Source organism: Ammospiza caudacuta, chromosome 5 (assembly GCF_027887145.1).
Source record: "Ammospiza caudacuta isolate bAmmCau1 chromosome 5, bAmmCau1.pri, whole genome shotgun sequence".
NCBI lineage: Eukaryota > Metazoa > Chordata > Aves > Passeriformes > Passerellidae > Ammospiza > Ammospiza caudacuta.
In genome coordinates this window covers 10,085,737-10,107,766 of record NC_080597.1, presented here as the reverse complement: position 1 = coordinate 10,107,766, position 22,030 = coordinate 10,085,737, and the positions used below count along the sequence as shown (strand labels likewise).

General features: G+C 37.7%; 1 protein-coding gene across 2 annotated transcripts; it reads right to left on the bottom strand.

Moving 5' to 3' along the window:
• Window positions 1-3,479: 3,479 nt before the first annotated feature.
• On the bottom strand, window positions 3,480-18,646 carry WASHC3 (WASH complex subunit 3). Of its 2 annotated transcripts, none has more exons than XM_058804769.1 (7): window positions 18,515-18,646; window positions 16,961-17,059; window positions 14,665-14,730; window positions 13,249-13,377; window positions 11,559-11,669; window positions 8,233-8,297; window positions 3,480-5,262 (listed from the first exon to the last, which is right to left on the bottom strand). In XM_058804769.1, exons 1-7 carry the CDS (start codon window positions 18,563-18,565, stop codon window positions 5,178-5,180), a joined length of 606 nt encoding a protein of 201 aa, XP_058660752.1. In that variant the 5' UTR covers window positions 18,566-18,646; the 3' UTR covers window positions 3,480-5,177. The 2 variants fall into 2 exon arrangements, with proteins under 2 accessions (XP_058660752.1, XP_058660753.1); XM_058804770.1 differs by having other exon boundaries at window positions 11,559-11,666.
• Window positions 18,647-22,030: the final 3,384 nt, after the last annotated feature.

Here is a 22,030-nt window from a genome sequence, read left to right as displayed (position 1 = left end):
ATCAATAAAATCAATTGTGAACAGTTTGGCTCTCACTGAGCAAGGATTCCCCAGGTCCTGGATTGAGATATAGGAAATCACATCAGGATTATGCAATCTGCTGGGAGCATGGACTGAACACTAGAGATTGTTTGCTCGAGAGCAAAAAGGATCATCACAGTTTTTAGGAGAGCTATTATTTATAACAGGCATTGGAAGTTTATTTCCACTGTCCAATTCTTCACAGCAGGTTGGTTCACATGTACTCAACTTCTCACCATTACAAGTGGCGTTAAGGATAAGGTTTACCAAACAGTTGATGGTAATATAAAAATAACTGGTAATATAAATGTAAAAAATTACTCTCAGATCCCTTTGTTCTGCCTTGTATTTTCAGCGCTTGGATACACGCTCCTTCCAATGAAAGACTGGGCTAGCATTTTACTACAAATTCTGATTCTACAGACCAGGGCATGAGGCCATAATGAAACCCAGGAAGGGATTTCTAGTCCATATTCTAGAATACATAAGAGTTTGAGAGGCAAAGGGTGTACCACCTAAATCAGAGAATACTATTATTTACAATGTCATTCCTTCAGGGAGAGGACACCAGTTTTGAAATCTGAAGCAAAGAAAACCAACTGTCTGCAAAGTGAATGTTTATTCAGAATTTTCCTTTCCACCCATTAACCTGAAAATGGGAAATATCATGAATGAGAAAACAATCCATTAGTTTAAGGTCAAAAAACAGACTTTTTAAAAAAAAAAAAAAAGTAAATAAAAGGGGAGTGCTTTGTGCTTCATCTGTCCTTGCCCAATGACGTGCATTTGAATTTATGGGTATTCAGACTTGTTTCTTCTGAATGTGACATATCCAATGCTAAGCTTGTTTTTGTCACTCATTTTTTGTATGGCATGAGGAATATTATTTCAATTTTTTGCTTCATTACCCTCATAATGAACAAGCCCATGGAACTCCCTTAAAACAATATTGTATTAGCAACGTTAGTGAGTCAAACACTAGGCAGGAATATCCACAGCTTCCCAAATTAACAAAATTATTTTTGGAAGCACCAACAAGCTTGAAATATTGTACTGAACATCAATCTCTGCTTGTGGCTGGAGCAAAGTCTTGGTGGCAGGAGAAGGGACTGCAGGAACACTGTGGTGCTCCTCACATCTTCCCTTAAGGAACCCAGCAATCACTTGTAGCACAGACAGAACTGCACAATTAAGCAAGCCAGGGCCCCAGTTAATGTGGCAGTTCCTGTTTGGCTTGTGCTTTGCAAAGTGCCCTGAATGGAGACACCATCACATGAAGCATCAGGAGAGTAACACTCTGGACACCAGTGAGGCATTTCAGACACCAGGATGCCAAATTTTCAGAAGCATAAGAAAATACATGTCCTGTTCTGCAGACAAACCCATTGTAAGACTGTTCCCTCTGTTTGGCTTTCAGAGAGAAAACTGGATCTCCAGACAGACTGAGCCCACGATGAATTTAAGCTTCTTGCTATGTATGGAAAGCAAAACTGACCTGATCACACACAGCTCAAAGTGCTGATCTTAGTGATATTCTCTTTTTCCAAGTACAGGCTATAGTTTGTTACATTTTTTTTTCACAGAACGTCAAACTATACACTTACTCACTGGTGTAAATAACACACACTGGAAAGAAAAACAAGGGAGAGGAAGAGACTCAGCTTGGAAAAAGAACCACCAATTTTCGTTTCAAATGTAGCTGAACAGAAGACTTGAGAGGGAACAGATTAATGATTACAACTGCTAAACCAGGACTTCACTATAAAGTTATCATGTCCAGATGTTCTTTTTGCCTTTGATAGGTTTTGAGGTTTTACTTACAAAAATACAGACATGCATCTGGTCTAAGGGCATCTACATGCATTTAAAATGCCTGTAATACCATTAAGAAACTGACCTTTATGCATTCTGCACTCCCATTCACCTGCAAAATGAGGAATATGGTGATAAAAATGTTTGTTTAAACAAAGAATATATAGTTTACCAGTAGTATTAACATATGCATTCAGTTTATGCATTATAGTTTACAAGTAGTATTAACAGATGCATTCAGTGGTTATTCCAGCAACACTGCAGTAGAATTTTTCCCTACAGGTTGTAATACTGTCCCAGATGATGAGTTCAAATCCGTGCAAAATTGGTGTATATTAGATGTGTATTACTGACACTTCTTAGTGTATACCGTATCTTTTAAAAGTTCATTGCTGTTGGAAGCTTTTAAAAATAAAAGCTTAAAAGTCTTAAAAATAAAGTTTTAAAAACGGACTTTTTCCCTTGAAAGTATTACATATATCTGATTACTGTGCTGCCAAGCTGAAATACTCCCTCCATCTTCTATTCCAAAACAGATGGCAAATAACGAGCACCTTGGAATATTCTCCGCTTGCGGTATTCAGCTTGCGGTTCAGGACTTTCCAGCCTTCTGGGTTAGCACACAACTCTAGAAAACTGCTGCACATCAAGGAGCACCAGCACAGCTGACATAATTCAGCCTCAAACCAACCTTCCCACACTTAAAAGCTCCTTGTGTCAGCTGAAACATCTGAGATTTCAATTTGGCTTAAGAGCAAAGGGATGTGTTTAGGAGCAGAAGAGCCTAAAGTGTTCAGAGGTTCAAAGGTAGCAGAAGCACTATGGATGCTGAGACACTGCATGTAAAAAGGAACGGTTTTAGCTTTTTCCCCCCCCCATTCCTCACAATTCAGACATTTAGATTTAGTTATCACTCAGCTGGGAGAGGAGACAAAGTGGCAAGATTTTTCTTAATGTTTCTGCAAGTTTACCAACACTGCAGTACTCCACAGTAAACGTCGACACTGAAAAGATAATCCAATTCCTAAGCAGTTAAATTCACAATCCCTTTAAATGAAACTGCTATTCTGTGACATACATAATTACTGATTAATTATCCCTCATTTTAACAAGTGTCTGTAGGCCAGGGGCTTTCTTTTCCATTCCACATAAAAATGTATCTGCAGTGGTGTAAAAGACAATTAATTTTAGGGTTACTTTTTCAAACTAAAATTATTTTACACAAAAATTTTCAGAATGTTAAACTGAAGCTATACTTTCTTTAACGTCTTTTGCTAACCTTGCTTGTTTCTTCAGAAAAATAATAAATTACTGTCTCAATCCAACTCTTTAAATCATGCTACTTCCTTACATAGGTCCACCTCAGTTCAAAAGGATCATAACATATAATACACATTAATTTCAGTCCTCTTTAAATTTGCTTCTTAGAACAGTGGCTATGGGGTACTCAGTTCTCCTGTAGTCAGAGCGCCATCATGGGTTAACTTTAACTCCAAACCCCAATTTCCAAAACTCTCCCCTTAGGCTAGCAGGGCGATATAACTTCAGCAAAGTTAATTCTGGAGAAAACATGAATTGCAGAGACTTTGGAGGAATTGTCATTGTCTTGTTTAGAAGAAGATACAGGAATAAAACAAAACTATAACTTTGGTTTACAAAGTATAGCTTTTATTTTACAGACTGCTTAAATGAGTTTTCAAATATAGATTTTAAAAAGTCATGAGTCTTTCAATATATACATTCTGAAATAACTATCACATTTACATTTGAAATACTTATTGCTAATATGTTAATATTTTTGTATTTTACCAAGTGTTACCTATGAAGAACATTTTTAAGCGTTCAATAGTAATTAACCCATCATTGAAATACCATCTCTCAGCATTCTCTAGTGCATATATGCTTTTGTAGGGGTTCAGGAATTATTCTGATTTACAGGTTATGGAGAGCATAAGTATGTCTGCTAGGCTGAAATGGGAGCCATGTTTAAGTCACAGGAAAAAAAAAGCATTAACCTAATTAACCTACTGAAGTGGCACAAATAACGAAGAGAGAAGGTATTGATTCAGTCATAAAGGCTAACAAACTTATACACTTGGAGATTCAGTTTTAGTCTTCTCTTGGTCACAGCAAGAATGTGAAACACCAGCAAGTTAATGAGTGCATGGCACACAGCATTCTGGTATAATCACAACAATCTAGGGAATTCAAACAGACTGCAAAGGATTTCATGTGGAACAAACTGCATTAAAGAAGATTCTTTATTGAAATGTAATTTTTGAGTCACTGAGTACATCAAATAATTTTGAGGAGAGTCTTCAGGGCACATCAGGCATTTCTTTATATTGTTCCTCAATGAGTGCCTCAAGAGGTGCCAAGGTCGTTTTATCCTTATACAACCTGAATTTTAGCTTCTCTGCTGAAATTACCAGCAAAGGCACCAAACTGGAGGTGATTTCTCATCCTAAGCAAACTGTTCAGCCAAAGCTTCTTTCGAGTAAGGCCAATAAAGTCAGAAAATGGTTTCAACTGACCCACATAGCAGAATCTCACAATCTCACACTCCATTAATGATCTCCCAGTCCCTTGCTTTTTTTTTCCCAGTGTCATTTTCAAACCAACCTCGCCACTTTTGTACCTTTCTACAACACTGCAACCTGAACTGGATAAATCAACCCTTCAAGAGCAGGAGTTCCTTTAACAGCTTCATACAGACTCTAATGTGGCACTGAATAGCAGTACATGCTTTGAAAACAGATTAAAAATGGGTTTTAATATATTTTTACATGTATTTTAGTTCTTCTCAATCTGAGTATTACTGATTTGCAATCACCATAAGAGAGCTGACTTATATGTAATTCTTGCTGCATCACTGCAAACACAGGATATTGCAAAAAAGGTACAGTTTATCAGTGAAACACTTTCATTTTCCAAAGGTAATTTACCTTTAAGTTATGAGGCAGAAAGAAGGCAAAGAAGGTAGGTTAAATGTGTTACACAGAAAATATAACAATGACCAGAATGCATTTTTAGAGACATGGAGGTTTAGAGGAGTGGAATTCTTAGAGCCCTGTGGAGTAATTTCAGCAGAACCAGAAATGAATCTGATTTGATGCAGCATAAAAACTGCAAGGATCTCATGATTCATTTTCATGGGGGAAGGGTGCAGGTTGAAACATGCTGCCTGTTCAAACTTTCCAGAACAGAACATGGAGGATCTTAGTTCTTAAAAACGCCATCAGACAAACCATGTCATCCGTGTGATCCACACAAAACCATTGTCTGCCAAAGCTCCAAACACATGAGCACTTAACAAAGGCTTCCAAAGGCTGGAATCAGTCTCTTCAGTCACTGAATGAAGATTCACTATCAGAACTCTCTTCTGCTTTGCCATCATCTCCCCAGGCAGGCACAGGGGCATCTGGGGTCCTGCAGGAACAAAAACATTCTGTGCTGTAAATCCAGCCGAGAGCACAAGCGGCTCAGCACGTAACACCGCCGTCCTTGCACGACAACTGCAGGCACTTTATTGCCACAACATTAAACACATCAACTGTTTATGGCTCACAAACTCACACCTTGGTGCAACTGCTTCACCTACAACTGGAAGGCAAACACTAGAAACTGTAACTCACTGGACATCAAAACTCTGCAGACACCAGAGTGAATGCACGCCTTTGATGCCATCAGAAATGATGACAGATCGTTAAGAAGTGGCAAACACTTGTAGAAAGAGTTGAAAGCAGGCAATAATGATTAATTCAATTTTTTTTTCAATCTTCAGAGGTTGTTGGGCTGAAAGGAACATTCTGTACACCATTGAGCAGTGTAAATAGTACATGAAAAAAATAAGACAGGAAATGAACAATATTGTATCCAACTAAAACTGCAGGGATAATTTAGTGAAGCAAAAAAGAATTACTCAGAGTGGAATTTGGCTAGAACATTGGGTTAAATTTGCAAGAGCAGCCATGGGATTTTTATTGACTACAAATGATCAGACCTCTTGTATTTAGTTTTAAAGAGATTGTTTAGGATGGATCTTAACACTGTGGCAAAATGTTTGCTTGGGGAATCTACTGGAAATGAAGGTGAGAGAAGCAAGCCATCCAAAGACTAACATTACTGCCTGAAGATGCTGGCTCTCCGTGGACTCTCCCTCCTAAGTATGTAATGAATTTGACATTCAAGCAATACAGAGCCTGGTAAAGGCTGAAAGAGAGGTATAAAATGCAAACATAATTATACTTGGGGGAAAATGACATTCAGAGAACCTCACTTCCTGTATGATAGTTAACATGTCTTGGATAAAATATTGCATTTTAAAGTAAGCTGACCGTTGTATTAATCATCCTGTTCTTATTTATGTTGGGAGTATAGAATTTCTTTTCCAACATTAGTCCTGTTTAGTATAATTTCTCTGTTGGGAATCCCTAAGGTAACTTTTAAGTGCTCCTAAACATTTTTGGTGCACAGATGAGAAGTGTGTGAAAGAACTGCAGAAGAGCCTTCTCCCTCCCCACTGCACACCTCTAAAACAAATGAAGAAAGCATTTGCTTTCTCATGCAAATACCACTTCACAATATTATTCCTTGTTGCTGTGGTAATGACAAAACAGAAGAGCTGTGCAAAGATGTGATCTGCAGAGACCAGGGCAAAACCTCTCATTTATCAAGAGGAAGATGATGCTGAGTTCCTTTAGCTCATGAGAGCGGGACAAACTCTTCTGGAAGTGAAGACAGGCAAGAGAGGAAGAAACAAAAGAAGAAATAACAAAAGAAGAAACAAAAGTTAAAGACAGATAAATTGGGAGCTTGACAGAACAGGCAGTTACCAAACGCTGTAGAAAGTTGAGGGGTGGAAAAGCCAAGAGGAGAGTGTAGTAACAATATTGTATCACTAGAATTAGCACACCTACAGCCACAAATAACCCATGCTCAGCCAATGGCAAGGAGCTGGGGGAGTCTGCAGTGAGTGACTGAGCACACAGCCACGTGCACATTTTCCTAGTTTTCCCTGGGACTGAGTGAGCAGACCCAAGGAAGCTGAAGACCCAAGAAATGCAGTGTGAATGGCAAGACACACATGAAAAAAGAAGCCTACAGCATCATGACAAGCAAGGAAATTGAAACCCCTGATATCTTAACACGTTCCACATGATGCACCTTGCCAAATAATTAGCTTTCTGTAACTAGTTTTCAAACCAGTAACATTTAAAAGAAAATTTGACTAAGCATTACTGTTGCACAGATCTTTGAAGACGGATTTTGAGATCTAACCCCAAACATATTCTGTGAGCCTCAATCCACAGTAGTAACATTTCTGTTTCACTGCAAAATAGGCAATCCAAAAGCACACACTTTTTAAAAAACAGCTTTTGAAATTTTAACCTATTTTTTTTTTGCTTTATCTACTATAAAAATCCACCCAAACCTGAAGAAATAGCAGCATTTATAGAAAGGTATGGACTTGAAAGCACAGCAAAAAATACAATATATTTAACACACATATAGAAAACTCACATTTGCTAAACCTATCTCCAACTTGCACAGGGTCTTTTTTTTTATTTCTCATTCAATCAGTAAAGAAAACAATTGAGGAATAACTACTTTAGGCTTATCTAGACCAGGAAGTAACTGGGAGCTAAAATGACTCATGATATGATGATATTTCAGGTTTATTTTATTTAACAAATAGCTAGTTTCAGAATAAGCCTTTACAAAATGTAAAAGGACTTCATTGGAAATGAAAAATGGACTTTTTAATACCTTGACAGTTTCTGAAAATAATGCAAAAATACTTCAAACATTTTGGTGTCTATAATGTAAGAGTGATAGCTAATACTTTAATCAGTTTAACAAATTCTGTGAATTAATATAGAACTAAATTAAATGTCAACTGTAAAGTAAGACTGAAATTAACGTCTGTGGCCAGACAAGAAGCTTTGAAAGTTACTATCTGTTCTTAGTATAGTATTCTTCACATCAGATTAACTCAATCAACAGCCAAAATTCTGAACTGCTGACTTCAATATACGCTGTCAATTTTGAAGTCAAGGTGTACACTACTCTACTGAGGGAATTTGGAAACAGCTGTGTTGTCCCTCAAGCATTCCAAAAAATAAGACTGAGTTTGTTCTTACTAGTCTACAATATGACATTTTCTTATTGGAGTGTTGAAAGCAAGTACCGGGGAAAAACCTCACAGTCTACACAGGACACTGCTAATGGCTACTGACCTTTTATTTGAGTCCTCATTGCTAAATGCACACTGTCAGATGCTAGATTGTCACTGCTATAGCCCAGAACACCATGAACAACCTTTTCTAAGCACGTTTTTCCAAGTTTTTTAAACACACAGTTGCACTGCGGCCCTACTGGGAGTCACAAATTACTTACTCGAGAAGATCCGGATTCAGCCCCTCGGAAATCATTTTGTTTCTTATTGCCATTACAGGAACACCCTGTGTAGCAGGAGGAAGAATAATATAAAACTACTGGACACAAACAGGTGAGATAAATAACACAGGTACTTTTAAACCACACTTTCATATAAATTTATGCATGTCACTTGTCAAACACAGCACGAAACATTAATCTCAGTTCCCATCAATATGAACCTAGGAAGCAAGAGATGATTGAGATTAAAAGCTCATTTAATCCATCTTATATTTATGGCAAAACATCTAGAGAAAGTTGCAGGGAGAGAAGAATCAAGACTGGATAGATATACCTGCAATTTGTGCACACAAAATTATGCAGCTGACAAATGGATAAGAATGTGGAGAAAGCACAAAGTAGCACAAAGACAGCAGAGAAATTGTGCTAGGAAAGACTTGGGCATGCTGAAGGTATATCCAAGATAGTGGAGAAAACCAGGGAAGTGCATCTGCTACCCCTCCAGAAGGATCTCGTAAGGCAGTGCTAAAAGCTGGAGAAGTCCAAAAAGCATGGAGAAAAAGGCAGACAGGACATGAGAACAGAAGCACAATTCAAAAGTGATTTCTCTGAATACTGCTTGTACAGTCAGGCTTGAATCTGCTGTGACTTGTGGACAGATTTCAGCCAAATATGTACATGTTAAAAAAATTCCTTCCCTTCACTGCAAGTCCTTCCACAGCTTCTGCACCTTATGCATCAACACCTAAACATCCTCTTATCTTGGATCACATATCCAAGACCCACGTCCTCTCAGGAGGTCCATTCCAACAAACTGCTCCTATGTTTCCACTATAGTTGCTCAAGGCAACTTGTTGCTTTGCCATCTCCTGTTGGAAACCATCAGAAATACCATCTGGATAACTCCATGCCAATATAGGATATGGGAAAAAAAACCCCAAACCAAATGAGGATACAATTTCTGATTCAAAAGGAACAAAGTTACTGGTGGTCTAAGAAATTCTAAATGGAAAGTGGTGTAGTATCTTTTGTCCAAAAGCAAGTAAAATAGTGCTAAAATAAAGGGCAGGCATGACTAATGTTCCAGAGAAAGATGCGATTCTAGTGATTCTAGTGAATATTGTTGTTAATTTTTAAAAGCTCCAAGGTAAGAACCACAATTAAGGATTGTGCATGAGGACTGTGGAACAGCACACACACAGGTACATAGCTGCAGCAATCTATCAGAAATAATGTCAAAAAAGGTCATTCAAGCAGCTGCAATGTAATACCTTGAAATAAAAGAATATCTCTTTACTTCACAACTAATGTGCATTACACAGGTGAATGTTTTGAATATTTATTTGAGTATTTCAAGACAGTTTAAAAATTGAGTTATTCTAGTACAGATCTGGACACCAGGGATTGTGTGTCTACACACCATCTTGTACTAATGTACTAACTTTTCCCCTGCTTCACTGCTCTTAGGATACTTTTCCCCACCTCAGAAGTCACTGATGAGTTGTTTATCCATCAATTCCAACTATGTGAAAACAGAATTGAGTCAGATCAGGCAAGGCAGAATTCATATTTGATTTCAATCAAAGGGAATTTGGTACAGGACTTCTAAGAATGGGTTGTTTTTATGTTCACACCTGGTGTATGTTTTATTCCAACACTGTGTGCATTAAAATCTGTGAGAAAAAAAAATCCTCTCAGTACCCTCATATATCACACATTCACAAAACTAATCTGAAGTTTAATCAAAATGCTCTTAGGCTTCTTATCTGAAGGAAAACAATTAAGATTGTACCTATATCTATTTATAATACAATCAGGGCAATACAATTACTTTACCTTTCATGCTTCCTAAATTTTAATCTGCAAATACGGTACTGCTTTTGTGTGATTTCTTGGAATATTGTTGTAATTTTAAAAAGTAAGAATTTAGTATCCTCAATTGCACTCCACCAAATGAGTTTGTCACAATTTCATGGAAGAGCTACTTTTAGTTTAGAATGGTGCTCTTTTATACTACAAACATTGTGAGTAATAAATAATTTATCAGTTCAAACAAATCTTCACCTAGAAACTTAATTTGGGCAAATAAATGACACTAACTGAAATACTTGACCGGACAAGGAGACAAATTTGGCAAATACAAAAACACACATTAATTTGTAGTATGTTAGTTTGACTTTCCTACCACACTGTTTACAACTGGCAGAGGAGTCTCCAGGAACTGCCAGTACACAGGAGAAATGTGGAAAGTGAGATCTCACTCCTCTAGCAGTCATAAAAAAAAATAAAATTCAAAGTAATTAGACCATCCAGCACTTTCAAATCCACTTTGAAGTCTGGCATTAAATCAATACAGTAACATAGTGTTCTACTCTCTGCTACTATCCCACTGCTAGGTTTTCCAAATGGTTTGTAATGAGCTACCCATAAAGTTTCAATTTGTGATTCAAGTGAAAAATAAGGTTTGGAACACCATTCAAGGGATGAAGCAGACCAATTGTAACAATTTCTCTGAAGACTGAGTGAAACCATGAAGTTAGTTTTCACATAAGCAACATTTAATTAATACTATGACATAGTCATACTTTCCAGAATTATAGTATGTATTTTAGAGGAAAATTTCCCCTGACAAATTGAAAATAAATGGAAATAAACTCTTTGTTTCCAATCTCATTTTTATGTTTGTGGATGTGAAACGACCTCTTAAAAATATCACAAATAGTCTCCTATTCAACTTCTCATTCCTTCATTAGATTTCACACATGTTAATATTGAGATTACAATAATTTAGTTCCTATTTAACTGTAGCACAGACCACAGATAAAGATGTAAACATAACCTGCATCATGAACAACAGGAAACTGGAGTGGAACCAGATAGTGAAGTAATCCTTGTATTTCTATTTTGGTCCTTACAGAAATATCAAGTACTCCTGTTCTGGACTATACTTGCAAAGCTGTATTTAGTACCCTCCAGTAAAATCAGGCTGTAATCAGTCTGTATGCAGGGAATGACTCCAATTTGCCAGGACAACTCCACTTTCAGTGGCATCTTCTGTGCCTCCGGCTAATATCACTTTGCCTTTACACATTTCACACTTCACTTCACAAGTCTACCAGCAGAATTCTGTAGGAAGATCCTGCCAGAAGCTGTCTGAGGGAATATATTACAATAATTCATTTATTAGAGAAGATGTGCTAGAATATTATGATGTTATCCTACCTTAAAGATTACTGTTGCAATATATATTTTCAGATATTTATGGTTCACTTACAACTGTGTGGTGCATTCCACCAAAAAATAACATAACATGAGAACTGACTTACCACTTGTACCATTTTGAGGTATCTGGCATATCTTGGATCCTTGGCCACAGTTGTGACATTTTCTGTTACTACCTCCGTTTTCTGCAAACCTTCTTCTTGTGTATTGTTCTGCTGCATGTGAAGAACAAACCCTTTAATGGTTAGGTGCACACACCACAGCCACGGAGAGATTCCAAACAATAAAACTGGGTATTTCAGGGTAAAGTGCAACTCTTCCTCATCAAGATTATTCTGAAATTCTTCAACTCTTCCTCATCAAGATTATTCTGATCTACACTCACAAAATTAGAGGTTTCCTAGATGTAGGAAATCACAAATCCAGCTCTTTTGCTGTTCACTGTTACAAGAGTGTCTTTCTACTTCTAGATACAATTTAAAGTTACTGAACAACACATAAAAAACCAGAAAGGCCCTAACAACCCTGTTAAGTTGCATTTAATAAATATCACAGTATTAAATATAAATAGTCTTTAAAAAAAAATATTTATAAGTATATCAATAAATCTCCCCCAGTAGTCCAATGCCTTTTTTCCTCAAAGTATTTGATTCCCTGACAAAGGTTTCATACATATCATGTAACTTCTAAACTATACTTTTGAGTATAAATCATTACTCAAAGGATAATACAATGAAATCAAAGATTGCTTGAAAGTATTTAATTTAAATGAAATGAAAAATGACAAGAAGTTTCTAGTACTTTCAAAAGAACACAGAAAACTGTTCTAATTTTTTCTACAAAACTAACCACCTGAAAGTGTGAAATAGATGAACTTTATATACTTAAATATACTTTATATACTTCCATATCTGAGAGGAGGAACATTTTAAGGAAAATGAACTCATGGTGAGTCATCCTCTAACGTGGCTGGAACATGCAATGCTGTCCAGTGTCTACCCTGCTGCAAATGAGAGTTACAATCTCTGACAGGCAGGCAAAAGCAGCAGAGTGCTCCAGCTACTGCTCTTCCACAGCAATTTCCACCAAATAAGGGAATGAGCAGATATCAGAATTGAGGATTCCATGAGAAGAAACTGTAAGGGGAAAGTGGGAAAAGAACTCCATCTACAAATGGGCCTGAAAGCCTCACTTAGTTAAGTGGTGATCATGGGATTCAAATGTCTAGGTTAAAAAATCAACCAACCACACACATTAAATTCCCCAAAATGACAAGAAGTTAGTTGCAGGGGTAACATTTTAATGCTGATTGCTAGTAATAAGCTGGCCTTTACTGTAAGTGGAGGATAATATACAGAAAACCTTCAATGTAATAAACTCTTTAGAATTAAGCATGCTAGAAATTCCAATTTGAGTTAAAAGCTCACATTCTGAAGAAAGGAGAAAAGAGTTGCAAATATGTGATTTGAACTGTTATTTTCATTCATGACCTTCCCAGCACCCTGATGCAATTCCTGTTCATATTTTAGTGTGATTGAAAAGGAGGGAGAAATTTAGAACTAGATTTGAGTTAGTTCTAATTATTTAAGTCACACAGTTAATAAAGGGTATAGCCTTTTTTGTTTTAAGTCACTTGTTAAAACAGTGCCAGTAGAGAAAATCCTACTGTTAGACTTTTACAGTTGATTGCTCACTTCCAATAGAATTGCTCCTTCTATCTACTGCAAATGACATTTAAAACTTGATCTGGAGAGCTCTATTCCTCCAAGGTATGAGTTATGCTGCATTACTTACTCCAGGCTGAGGTGATCCAGCTGTCTGTGGATCTGCAGCAGCCTGTGCCACAGGACCATTTGTAACACTGTTCACATTTGCACTGGGCACTTCAAATTTGACATCTTCTAGGCCAGGAATTGAGGATAACTGAATGCAAAAAACATCATCAAATAAGCAATGAGCACTTCATAAGACTACATGTACAACAAAATGTGCAGCACCCTGCTTATCACTTATTATCCAGGTAAGTTTTAGATTAGTAAAATTGTAATTTTCTGCCCCTAGTTTTCGTATTTTGATTGAGGGAAAAAATCTTTCTATCCAGCTGCCTTCTACAATAAAAACTTTCACTGTTAACACAGGGCTGCAGAGCAGGAAGGGCTTCCACACCTTCCCAGCATTTTGCTACTGCATTTATCAACCACGAGATCCATGCAATCTCTGCTACTTCTCCTACAGTGAAAGAAATCATGGCAAGAACAGCTCTATCACCTAACAGATGGGAGACTGGTTACAAATTTTTTGATTTTCTACATGTTTCACTTTTTTAAAGGAAATGATGTGAAAGGATATTAAACACACCACAAATCTATTTGAAGGAAATTCTCTTTAACATGATTATGAAGAATTCTGCAAAAATTCTTCATCAATTCAGATAATTCCTAAACATTTTGAAATAAATAAGAGTTAGTTAGCTCTGTTTTGTATTATTACACTATTTTTCCCCACAAAGATCTTAATGAATGCTTTCAAAATATCTCCCCCCTTGCTCCCAGAAAAGCCAACTGAAATTGCCTCCACCATAATTGAAAGAAGAAGTTGCTAAAATTTTATGGTGGGTGATTGATTGACTTTGGGATCTTGTTGGGGTTTTTTTTTTCCTAGTAAATGATATACTGTATTTTCTATCTAAGACCACAGATTGTATCTTTTTGTCGTTTCAGCTGAAGAAGATAAACTAATTTACATTAGCTTAGATCCAGTTCAGGTCACATTTCAATATCAAAAGGATTTCCAAGGCTTTTCCCTAGTTACTTATATCAGCTGAAGTCCTTAGAGTCCAGTAACATACAAAGATACTTTTGTTTTACAAAGGGGGAAAGAATTTCCTTATTACTGTTTGTATGGCATAAAAGTGTTCCTTTCCTGTTACACATGCTTAACAAACTCAAATTTTCCACTAGGTATTGTTGTTTCCTTTCTTCTGTATCAACTACCTATTCAAATGTTACACAGTATAAGTAGTAAGACATTAACTAGGGAAGAGAGTTAAAGAATTTTTGGTATCAGGATTTGATATCAGGATTTTGACATCAGACTCCTTCAAATCATTATGAAAATTTATTTGCTCAATTCAGACTCTAGAAAGGAAACTAGTTCACATAACCTAGGAGGCTGTCCCTGTTAGAAGATGAAGTCTATATCCATACAAACCTTTGCATCCAGAATATTGAGTGTGGTTTCAATTTGTTGGATACGGAGAGACAGTGCTGACAATTTCTACAACAGAAAACAATTAGGATGTGAAAACACTCTCCTGTGCACTTGGACATATAAAAGAGTTTGCAGCTAGTTTAAAAAAATCACTTCTTTTAGCTTCTCCCTGCAGAAGGCAGAGTCAGTGTAAATGAGATTATCACATTATGAAATGAATGAAGCAATGACAATCCTTTGTAGAACAGTAGCTACAGCAGTACAAATTTTAAATAATTTTACTCTGCAGTTGATTTTCCCATATAATGACAGAAATGAAGACAGACTATTTAGAAAAGAAAGCCAAAGTAAATAGGGTATTACTTTGGGCAACTGGACAATAATGGTAGACACAATGTACTCTCCCAGTTACTGAAAGATCTTTCTTCAAAGCTTTTTCCAAATGTGGAAGATGAAAAGAGATGATGTGTGTGTATGTAACTGAGCAAACACAAAGAGAAAATCTGATCATTAATACAGCAGGTGATTCAATAGTCCTATACAGTCAAAATCCACAACGAATCAGAACTAACCAGACACTTTATATGCTCCAGGTGCACCTCAATCAAATTCTGACTTTTTTTTTTAAATTAAAACAACTTAAGTTTTTCTAAATTACTCCATAAGAACTGCCAGTCTTTTAACTAATCACTACCATACTCCACCAGACCTGTCCAAGTGAAGTTGGCTAGAGTGCTGGCTGGCAGATACGTACCATTCTGACAGCTTTCTGGCACCTTGGCAAGATTCTGCCTGGCTCTGAAGCAGAACTTTAACACCCTAAGAAAATGGCAGTTCTGCCAATATGCTAGAAAAAGCAGGAGACTGACAGGAGTTAGTCTTTTTGGATAGAGCACTGACTTGTTTACAGATGGTCCTTTGTTCACCGAGTCAGCTCCTATTGGAAGGAACTATGTGTTCTACATTTAACTGGATAAGGGGGAGGAAAGATGTACAAAAGACAATTATGCAATTTTATGGGTCTATTTGACTAGACAAGAGCCAAGAAATTTAGAGTTAAGGACGGTGTCAGCTCTGATTTTGAGTTTCTTGGCTTCTGTTGACTTACACTGCGACCTTTCACATTAAAAACACTTCTGTAGTTCATGAATATGAAAAACTTCTCAAGGAGTATATAAAGCAACTATTTAGTCTCTTGAGTAACAGCACATTTTGGTTAACTAATAACTGTTTTATTAGGCAGACTTCACAGTGCTGCTGTGTGCTCAAGGTGGCTTTGAATATATGTGTTCTGATTTCCACAGGGCCCGTGGAAGAGGGAATTCTGCTATCAGGTGACAACTGACTCTTGGACAACTGACAACAGCATCATCAGGCGGTCACACTGTCCCACCTATCAAGTTACAAGAAGTTCAAAAACCTAGGAAAAATGACTTTTTTCCTCTAAAGCTCCATATATTCTTGTAATATCCAAATCTTATACTTGTCACGCGTCTGGCTCTAAACTTCACCAACAAATAACAGAATTTCTCAGATTACATGGCTTAGTCTAATTGGATTTGACTGCTGCTCTGGCTCAGCTGGCTAGAGCTGTATGGCATTCTTTGTTGAATAAACTAATGAAAAAGTACAAAAAACCTCTAAAGACAAAAAGGTTACCCTCAAAGCCACATTAGAAAACACCCTTTTTGCAAGGAGGACTCTTGTCCTGTTCAGCGGACAATTCTAATCTTGCTGATCTGGTGTATTTCCATTGACTCTAAAGTCACATAAACTTACTAATCCTAAATATTTTTATTTTTCTCTCTTTTTGCAGGAAACTGAAGTTAAAGGCTTCATGTTCTATACTAATCACTTGCCAAAAATGTCCTTTTTTCAACATAAAAACTATTTACATTCAGCACTTAGCATACGACTCTCTTAAATTAAAGGTGATAAAATCTGAAAGTAAGTCTTGATGGACCACAAAAACATGGCATCCTGCTTTCATAACAACACCAGAGCCAGAGATGAAGCTGCTCAGAATAAATTCCCTGTATCAAGAAGTTCAAAGACTGTTCCAAATGCAAAAGTTTAAGAAAACAGGAGAGTGTGGCACAATCAGGAGTTCATGTGGATCTCTTGGGGAAATTCTGTCTTGAGCACTTACTAAAGAGAAACCTTCAACAGAAAGCAGACTATATTTTTGGTTTAGGCTACCTGTATTACTGCATCAAAAACGTTTAAATGAATGGTTCCCATTTCTTGAATTTCTTTTAATTGTATCAAGGGCCAGCTGGGAAAATAATAAACATACCTCTTCACAAACAGTAGAAAAGCGGTTGAGAAACTGCACTGTGTGAACCACAAACTGGTTTAGAAATGCTACAGTTCTTTTCTGCTGAATAGCAGGAACCTGCATTAAAAAAGGTAAGGAAATTAGGTTATACATCAATGTCAAGTTTCACATTTCAATTGAAGTATCTGTTCAAATGTACATTTTTTAGAAGAAATTATTTGGAAATCTCTCTTAAGTGTGCCTGCTATGAATGCATACATACACACACCATTTTCTAATACACATATGCATTCATACAAAACCTTTGCCACTACAAATCTACTAACACGACAGCTGAGGATTTACAGGACGCATAGAAAAGGCAACAAGACCCAAGAAATGAAGGATTGTTATCTTAAAGAAAACACCTTCAGATGAAATTGTGAATATTCCTGAAAATCAGAAGGAAAAACAAACTTGGCCAGCCATACTAATACTCATTTACAACTAATGCCATGATGAAAACTGAAGTGTAGTGATGTTGCCATCTAAGTATTTAGTGGCTGCCCTACTGGTTCTCATTTGCACACCCAGACTATCCTAAAATGACAAAAAGTTATCCTCCAAATCAGTTTTGATGCTCACATCCTTTTCAGACTAAACTGTAGAATGTTATGTTTGCCAAAAAGAATAGTGGTCATACTGTAACACAGAGTTGGGATTTTTATTTAAACCATTACAGAAGACTGGATTCAGGAATTTGCACACAAAAGTTTATGTATAAAATTTTAGTTTATGTATAAAAATTTAGTGCCAATGTTAATAACCTTGGACAATTGGTTTAAGTTTTAACATTCCCAATGGAAATCAGCCTATGAAATTGTCATTGATTTAAGTGGAAGGTTTACAAGGAATATTATTGGCAGCCAAGATTCTGCTGCACTTTTTTGGTGAATACAGCGACCCTCTGGTCTTCACCTCTTCCTTAGCCGCTGATTTATCAGTGCATTCAATACACAATCCACTATGGCCATCTCAAAATATCCTGACTTTTTGTGAGACTTTTGTTGCCACTATCTCGAGCCTTCATCCTGTGCACTGTACAACAGCATCTGCTGAAGTTCAATTCTGTGGTTCCAAAATTTGCCAAGCAGAAATTTGCATTTGCTTATGTCTTCAGCAGAAATCTGTGGGGTGGCACAGATCATGGAAGAATCATGGGTGTACTGGAGCTGTCCTGTCTTTACGCTCTCTATTGAGAAAACTAAGTTTAAAAATAAAGTTTCTGCAACATTTAAAGAAACGAGCACACAGCTTTGCACAGGATTTGCCTCCCAGATCGATGTCTGAGACGGCTTAGTCTTTAAATAAGAAGTTATCGCAGAACTTGCAGGAGACAGAGGTAAGGGCCAGAGGCCGCTCTTTCCCGGTGCGAGGGCGGCACCGTCCCCGCACGGGGAGCTCCCCTCGCCCGCTGCCACCGGGCCGGGCCGGGCTGGGCCGGGGGGACGCGGAGCTCTCCCAGCACCAGGGCCAGCGCAGCCGGGCAGGAGCAGCGGCAGCCGCGGAGCGCCGGGCGAGCGCAGCCCGTACCTTGGTGAGGTCAATGCCGGAGCCCACGATGGGCAGCCCGTCCTCGTCCATGCTGCTGGGCCGAGCCGAGCCGAGCCGGGCCGGGCCGGGCGCTGCCCCGCTCCGCAGCTCGGCCGCGCTCCGCAGCCTCGGCCCGGAAACAAACGCCGAGCGCCGCGGGGCGGGGCGCGCCCGCTGCCCGCGCTTCCTCCTGGGAAACGCAGTCCCGGAACGGAGCCCTGTTCCCCGGGATAAACCCCGGGAATAAACCCCGAGCTCCTGGGCTGCCTTCTTGGGCACCCGCTGTTTTGCATTTTTTTTTTTGCATTTTGCGATGCAAGTGTTGCCAGCCGCTGAGGGGCCCGGCCATGCCCCTCTCTGCGCCACACTCACACCCAGCCCTCCACAGGCCTCAGGACAGGGCCTTGCATGGTGGTGTTTGGGAAGTGTCGTCCCCTGCAGTAAAATGTCAAGGAAACAATGAGAAAAGCCAGTGAAGGAACTGTTCCTGTACTCATATGCATAATTTGAGTGGAGAAGTGCCATGCTTTGGATGTGGGGAGTCAAAATAAGGAGTGCTGAATGCCTCTGGGTTCTTCCGAAATAGACAAATTTGGGGTGATCTGGAGTCCTTGTTTACAGCAGTAAATCCAAAGAGACTGTAGTGGATTTCCGTATTTAGTGGAAATTCTTCATGGTTACATCTAAATACTGCTGCATTTAATGAAGCCTCCTAAATTCAGGCCAGTTAAGAAACCGTCTTAGTCTGAGGATGTCAGGTGGAAACTTCTTTTGTGATGAGATGAATAAAGACTCACTAATTACTGCAATACTTTGAAGACTAGATCCTAAATGTAATATACTAATTTTGGTTTAAAATTTACCGAAATTCTCATTTTACCTCCAAATAATCAGTTTGCCAAAACATTCTACAAATCCATATACAGAATCAATGGTAGCTTACTCCAGTTGCCATAAAATTGTCAATTATTTACTGAAACAGCTTTTTTGGCTTTATTACTTTCACAATGTATTTATGACTAACCTGCTGTCATATGCACATCATTATTACATTATTACAAGAAAGTATAGCAAAGTTTTTTTTGTCCATGCTAAATTGAATTATTGAACATCTTCTGATTCATACTCAGCTTTGGAGAAGCGATGTTGTTGGCTCAATTTCTCACCTCTCCCAAAGGATGAGCTGCAGACTAACCTACAAAATTCAGTGGGTTTAGCTTTCAATCCATAGCTTACAGGAGTTGTTCAAATTTGTGTCGGGCAACAGAGCTGTTTATTTAACTAAGAGTTATTTTGCACTAATTTGAGTTATTTGTTTATAATTACCTTAAAATTCCAACTAAATATATTCAAGAAGAATTAATCTTGTTTATCATTAAGTGTCTATAATAAATTTTTTTCAGGCAATGGCACTGAAAATTAATGTAAATGCATAGCCAGATCTTATCTGAATGTCTTGGTCTGGATAAGAAATCTCCCAAGAATATGCTATTTTATGAACTTTCTGGTACTTCCTGCTTTTAATTTGCCCAAAAATACTACATAGAAAAGTGCAACACAGCACTTTTTCCTCCCAGCTGGAGTTAGGAAATGCAGGGTATGAAAAGTGAAAAACAGAAAGGAGGAAGTGATCCAAATTTTCCAAAACCTCTTAAAAAAGTTTAAATTGAACTATCTTGTTTAGCTGTAAATATAAATGCCTGAACTTCCAAGGAGAGGATTTATAAAAAAATAAATGAGTGATAATATCCAGATTTATAGTGTGTACAATTTGAAAATGTATTTCTTACCAGCACCTATGCTGGATGATAAATGTCAGACTGAGGAATAAGTGCTGTACAGGATGTGACTGCTGGCACCCTATGCATGTGTATATATATATAGTTTCATTTAAAGACCCTGTTCTGTAGCTCCACCTTCCAGTGAAGGAAAAGAGATTAAAGAGTGTTTAAGAGTTATCAAAATGTAGTTTGGTTGAACATTAGTATTTTGAAGATGTCAGCTTTCCAGATGCTGAGGCTAGCTTGGAGTGGAAAAGCTGTGTGTACAGAAAACTGATCAGAGCTCTATCTTCATCATTGGTAAAAAATACCTGACTTGTGATTAGGGTATACAGAAAAGTAAAAGCAAAAATATGGGTTTCAAAGCATTGAAACTGATCTGCTCCACATATTGCACAGAATCAGAGCCTCAGATCAACAGCAAAACAAAACTGCACAAGCTGAGAAAAACTGGCAAGTGCTACTGAAGCTTACAATGTTCATATGCATCTTGTGTGCTTATATTCTGTTACAGGTCCCAGGACACCCACCACATTCAGGTTAGAATCAGCCCAGAACTCAAATAGCTCTACAAATGAGAGAGACAAGTTAAACAGAAACAAAAAGCTGATCCAAAAAAATTTCCAGACATGGTGTCACCTGATCCTCCACAAGGGGCAATAGTTGTTTTTAATAAGGTGGTCCAATGAACAGCTGAAAAGATCAGTGTGGATTAACATTTGCTTGATTTCCCATGGAGTCTTCTAAATCCATGCTTGCAAAGGGTATTCTAGTAAAATTTTCTCTATGGAACCAACATTGCATCAATAATTTTTCTCTATGGTGAATTTAAGCAATGTCCCCTCCAATCTCAATAATCTAAGTGTGCCAGAATTTGTACAATCCTTGCAAACAGTTCAGAAAATTATCAACCCTTCACAGTTAAATAGACTGAGAAATACAAATGTTAGGTATTATGTAGGTTTCTTAAAAAAAAAAAAAAAAAAAAAATGGAAACTAAATGATAAATGTTTTGCAGTTCTCTGAAAATGGTTTGTCAAGTTTCAGTTTTCCAAGTACTGTGCTGAGGCAACATGAGAGGATTAACTAATTATTTTGTTCTGTACAAAAGAGCATGGAGAACATGCAAAAGACATTAGCTGCTTTCTTATTTATTTATTAATTTAAATATCCATAGTACTTCTTTCCAGTATAAAATGAAGAGCCTTGAACTTGGCAAGATCATTCCTGGGTAAACAGTTTTAAGTAGTCCTTAAAAACAGAGTATGAAAAGCAAACATCCTGGTTTCTGAATTAACTACAGAACAAAAGAATTTCTGTTCTTTGCTCTCCTGGGTCTTAAGCAATTCTAAACCCAAAAAGTCTGACTCAAGAGTGCACCTGCACGTACCCTTGCATATTGCCCTTGTCTGTATGGGTCCTGAGTATAGTGGATATATTCTGCACGGGCAGGAGCTGTGTGAAGTTTGCTCTGAGGACAGAAAACCTCATGTCTGTTTCAATTCCATTACACACCAGAAGGATAACAGTGCCGCAGGCCAATCCTTCCTCCCAGAGCCACAAAGATTTTTAGCTACAAGTGAAGTAAACTTCCCCTTAAGCTGCTATCTCTGCTCAGACAATGGATACAAGATAAACAGAGCACTGTTACCTTGAAATACCTGCGTATTTTACAGTTTAGGCACACACCAGTCCACTGGAACTTATAAGGAACTTCATATTTGTTTTATGTAAA